A 5,902-nucleotide genomic window follows, 5' to 3' on the forward strand; every position below is an offset into this window, starting at 1 on the left:
GGATCTATGGTTATTAAATGCAAAAATTAAATATAATTGCCAGAATAAAGTAAAATGCAAAATAAGAATATCAAATCAATGAAGCTTATCTTAATTTAAAAAGGTTTATATTATTTTGAAGTGTATTTCTATTTTCCATTTATAATCACAGTTCCAGATTGTTAAGACACAGTACATCCAACTCACACATTAGTTTGCTGCCTAGTATAGCGAACAATGAGAGCGCCTAGCAGGGTTTGATTGAAAGGGCTAATTTGTTAGCATAGTCAGCTAATCGAGAGGCAATGTTGACCAGAAGGGTAGGACTATAAATGTTATTTCTTGACATCAGTATTAATTTAAATATTGATAATACAGCATTGTCCTTGCATAATAGTTAACCAGTCTTTTAAAAAGGTACCCCATTATTCATTAAGCATTCATTTGTACTGATAGGTCATTGAAATGAAGAGTATGGTCTAGACATGCTCCTTTTGTAAAGTACCTTGAGATAACTTTGGTTATGATTTGACACTACAGAATTAAAAAGTGATTGAGATGGCCCATCTACACGGTAAACTATAGCTCTGCTTTGTTTTAAAGAATGAAATCCAGAGAAAATATTATGCAACCATGATTAAATGTCAAGATTTGCTGTAATTAGAGAAAAATCACTCTTCCACTAACCCTTTATAGAATCTCACCATGAAGATCGTTAAGCTTTTACGCTACACGATTTCTGCTGCCACACAAAACAAACGATGTTAATGGAGTTTTATTAGTAGTGCTCAGGGCATTTAAAGATTATGCTTGAAAAATGATTTGGGTGAAACAACCCTTTGAGCTTAACGTTCCCATAAAATGCATATTAAACCATTTGAGTAGTGCTACAGATATCAATCTAACAAAATGAAGTGTTATAACGTCAAGTGAGTTACAAACACATAACAGGGACTTTTGTGCATATTAACCATGTTTCTCTTCTTTAAAATGTCAGCTAGAAGAAAAAAAAAAAAAAAAAAACATACCTTCACCCACCACACGTGAAGGAACCTTTAGTAAACAACAAAAGAATAAATAAAGCATCGTGATGCTTGGAAATTGTGTTTAATAAAACTCCATAAATTTAAGCCTATACATCTGAGAAGTCTACACTATGAATAAATAAAACATTTCATCACAGAGGACACTAGGTGGCATACATTTCCCATTGTAAAAATACATTACTTCAAGACTACATGTGTAGTATTCAAATTACAATATCTAATTTAATACAAGTGATTTATTTAAACTACAACAAACAGTCTAAAGTGCAAAAAAGACTTTGTCAAAAACATTATTTAAGCTATAAAAAATCCTGTTTAAAAACATTGGTCAGTCATCTTAAACTTGTCTTCAGTCCCTTGTGATCAATAAGCACCATGATTCCTAGCTGTAACAATGTGCCAGATGTTGGTTTGTGTCCCAGTATCCAGGCCCTCCTCTGTAGACAGGAGGGACCCACAGAGTCTGCCTTAAAGGGTGAGGAGCTCTGCTGCGAGGTCTGAAGCTGTAGTGAGGACGTGGAAGGATGGGACCTTTTCCAGGTACCATCTTCTTAGGATGCCACGTAGGAGCAGCAGGATTCATCGTCTTTAAAGAGAGAGACGAACAGACGAATAAAAAACTGTTATTAAATGCAACACAAAATAAAAAGAACAGAAAAAACAAATCCCCAAAATTTGACAGATATAAAATTCCTGCATCAGATTGTAGTCATAGGAATGATAAAATTCATTATACCTGGCTAACAGAGCGGCTGTTGGGGACAGTGAGGGGGGAAGTGCGCATGCCCTCCTCGTCAGACGAAGAACCTGAGTGATAGTCTGATGTCACCCTCTCCAAAGCACTGGTCACCTTCTTTGCAACATCTTTGTCCTCCTCTTCATCGTTAGAGAAACTGGCCACCGAGAAGCAGGGGTTTTGTTCTCCATATCTAATAAAGAGAAAACAAAGAATTACCGTCTGAACAGGAAACATTTTTAAACTGAACAATTAAATAAAAAAGGTTTTTACTATCCTATACTTTTATGTTACCACTTGAGTCCTGAACAGTAATGCGTTAATTTAAATGTATCCAAAAAATAATCAATGCATTGGACTACCAGTTATTAATTTTTAATGTACTAACATAATCCTAACTTAATATATATACGAGAATTTTTTAAGAGATTTTTTTCTTGCGTTTTGCCTTTCTTGAACAGAAAGCTTAAGTGTGTCAGGAAAGGTTGTGTTAAAAGAGAGGAGTTAAAATGCAGCAAAGGGCTTGGAAGAGAAACCAGGCCACTGCACTAAGGAAATTATATTACAATACGTTGCTTTGCTCACAGCATTGCAATACACTGAATTGTAGCCTCTGGATTGTGATACATATAATATCTGAATCCTGCCAATACACTGCCACAAAGGCATATAGCCTTTTCTGTTATATTATCTCTATAAGCTAAATGTGTATTTAAAGAAAAGGCTAAAGATACTAGGCAAATGTGAATAAATATTCCAACAGCAATGACTTCTCACCTGCAACAGACCTCCCCGGGGTCCACCCACAATGTGAGCTCACGAGGCAGTCCTAGGTCCCTGTACTGAATACCGCTCTCCTGGCAGGCCCGAAGAAGCTCTGGATCCTGCCTGTGGAACTGGTTCACTCTTATACACCTGTAGATTTCACAAAACAACTTGAGTCTTTATTCACAACACCATCTGTAAACATCAGAGAAAAACCATTCATATAAAATAGAGTTTAACATAATTTGGCAGGAGGTTCACTACAGCAGTTAGTTAAAAAGTGAAAAGACAGATAAGCACCTGTAAGCCTGCCCTTTACTGGGGTTTGCAGGGTACCAGTGCCCCTTGAACTTCTCCTGCAGTGCGACAGCCAACCTCTCTACAAACAGCTCCACCTTCTGCAACTCCAACTTCTCCTCTCTTTTCACAAGCCTCTTCAGGAAGAACACCACAGCTGCTATTTCTCTCCTCATATTTCACATGCGTTTCATTACGTCCAAACAGCCTCTGCAAGTAGATGAACAACGGTCAGATATTCAGCAGTTCAATCACATCTAGTGTTTGGACATGGGAAAATTTAGAGCCAATTTGTCATAAATGTAAGTTCACTGAAGTAAGGCCCGAATATCATAAGTTGCTTGACATATTTAGTGTCAACATTTTCCTTTTGCCATTTTGAAATAAACCTTTTTATGTCTGATGTGAAGTAGCACAAACATGGCTGATTTCTAATATTGAAAGCTGAGATTTTATTTCTATTTGTAGTTCAAATCCTCTGTTTCAAGGTTTAACAGTTATTTTCATATTATCAGGACTATTTTGTTGGCATTAGCTAAGCATGGCAACTTGTGTTTTACACATTTTTACTTAAAATGCAATGTGATAAAGAAGATAAACTCTTACGGTTAAGACTAATTTCGCTTTGTTTATAATCTTTTGACTTCAGTTAACGGTCTGTCCCAGAAAGGCGGGCTGTGACGCATGAGTTCCGGTTATCCACGCTACACCACACTCCATAATAACACAGGGGGGGCTGTTAGCAGGCTAGTTATGCTAACGCTGCTTACATGGATATATTAAAAGAGCTCTTGTAAAACATCAATGGAAGTCACTTAAGTCGCCATTAATTGCAGTTTAAACTTACTCTTTACCACTTTAATAAATGAAGTGTATGTTCCTGGACTAAATATAAGGCTATTAGCATTAGCTTAATAGCCAATGCGCCAAGTTAACGGTAATATCCACATGTGGCTAACAAACACAGCAACCCGCCTGTAAATCTAGTGGCAAAAGTTAGAAAAGGCCGTATTAATTCAATGTGTCAAAAGTCCAATCATATCAACAGACAATTAAGTAATATAGCTAAGCAAACCGCTTGACTTACCTTTCCTAAAAGTGGTCCCCTCCAGCATGTGGGTAAAATGAATGGTAAGGAGGAAGTTGGCCAACAGAAGAAGCCTTGGGATTCAGTTAACAACTCCGCCCCTTACATCACAAGTCCCGCCCATCACTTATTCTCATTGGCTGCAAATAGATCAATGTAGCGCTTTCATTGGATGAGAATACGCTCGTAAATGAGTGACTCATATTGTTATGACTCATAGCATCAGGCATGTGTTTTTTGTTTGTTACGGTTACAACGGTTGCATTTAATGATGTCATATCATCGTAAAATGTGAAAATATTAAAATCAGATTTATTAAAGAGGAAAATTAGAAATTTTAAGAAAATAAATAAATACGAACAAAAACAAGGCTTTTACTTTATAAATGTTGTATTACACAGTCTAAGCAGTCAAATTCTGCATATGCTGATGAAACCTTTATATATTCTTTTACTGTAAAATAACGTTGTAATGTTGCTCTGGTGCTCTCATTTAATTGTTATGTTTTTAATACCACCAATGTTGCTCATAGTTTTACTCTTAAATATATAATTTGTCATTTGGACAATATGAAGAACACATCTCTGAACTATTTTGCAACTTTTTAATTTTGAGCTGCACAACCTCCTCTTTTTTGAGTGAAATCAAGTTAATGCTTAACTCTCTTACTGCAATTGTTACAACATTATAAAAAGCAATAATATTCATAGAATATTACAGAAACGTATTTGATGACACCCGCTGAAGTCAATTGAATTGCTCCTCGCTAACAGTCTGTTTCTATGAATACATTTTTTAATTTAGCTTTGTATTATCATTATCCATATTTAATTTTAACTTCTATAGAGCATTTATTTGTCTTTCATTGCATTCATCTTATTTTTTATATGTATACTTTTTTTGTTGTTATTAGTTCTCCAGCGATGTGATCTGTACTTGTTTGTGCCTTACATGATATAAAAAACGTTACCTACGTTTTTATTGTAGAATATAAATTAACTGGAAAGCAGTTACAGTGTATTATGATTAGTGTGAAGATTATCCACTTCAAGTCAACACCAATTCATGTGATAACCTAATTTATTGTTTAACTGTTGGCTACCGTGGGAAATAAATAAACACAGGTGCTTCCAACTCTGATTAGTTGTCATTTTATTGTATTATTTATAGGTTTTACAGGAAAACTTGCTGACATACAGTGAAACTGGAGCAAAAAAAGGAATATCAATAACTTTCTGGAAAGCAGTGACACGGTGCATTCGTCAATATAACTATAATAATTTAGGCACAGTCTGCAAAAGTCTTCTGGAGTTTACCGCTCAACACAATGAGCACGTTTCCCGGAAATAACGTATTACGTTCCGTTGTTCGCGTTCTGTCCACAAGGGGGCAGCCAACCTCCATTCATCCCGCAATGCAACAGGCACAATCTCTTAATAACTTACTGATATTGCACTTAAACAGAGCTACTGTGCCTGTTGCATCACGTGGAATGCTTTAAATGTGGTCGTTGTATTTTTATTTCAGAAAATCCTTTATTACTGATTGATTATAATTCGATGAATTAACTTTCAGCACTTTAGCAGTTTCTCAGCTTTTATCTGTTGTATTTTTGTGCTTAGTCTTTATGTCTTAATCATAAAGTGTATTTGGACCATGTGCCCGGGTGACTTTGCACTTTAAATAAATAAATTAAATATTGACATTATTTATAGTTTTATGTCAAAGTCTGTTGTTTGTTCCTTATGTGACTTTTTTATGCTGCGGTCTTGGCTAGGACTCCTTTGTAATAGAGATTTTGTATCTCAATTTGTTGCCCTTGATTCTAATGAGCTGTTTAGTATTTTATAAAGCACCCATGTGAATAACAAAAAGTGAGAAGAAGTCACATTCCTTTCCAATAATGAGCATATTAATAATCCCCTGTCACGACTAATAACACTGCCGTGCCAGCTAAGCAGCAGGGGCCACAATCGAGAAAATACCAGCAGG

The 5,902-nt window shown here is 35.7% G+C and overlaps 1 protein-coding gene across 1 annotated transcript; it reads right to left on the reverse strand.

Moving 5' to 3' along the window:
* Positions 1-344: 344 nt before the first annotated feature.
* Positions 345-3,941, reverse strand: btg3 (B-cell translocation gene 3). Its single transcript, XM_069673955.1, has 5 exons — positions 3,911-3,941; positions 2,827-3,033; positions 2,539-2,676; positions 1,762-1,954; positions 345-1,611 (listed from the first exon to the last, which is right to left on the reverse strand). Exons 2-5 carry the CDS (start codon positions 2,997-2,999, stop codon positions 1,408-1,410), a joined length of 708 nt encoding a protein of 235 aa, XP_069530056.1. The 5' UTR covers positions 3,000-3,033; positions 3,911-3,941; the 3' UTR covers positions 345-1,407.
* Between the last annotated feature and the right edge of the window lie 1,961 nt (positions 3,942-5,902).

The sequence above is a fragment of the Semicossyphus pulcher genome, unplaced genomic scaffold, assembly GCF_022749685.1.
Source record: "Semicossyphus pulcher isolate SPU_LCO1_2020_fin unplaced genomic scaffold, fSemPul1.0.p SCAF_10, whole genome shotgun sequence".
Classification (NCBI taxonomy): Eukaryota; Metazoa; Chordata; class Actinopteri; order Labriformes; family Labridae; genus Semicossyphus; species Semicossyphus pulcher.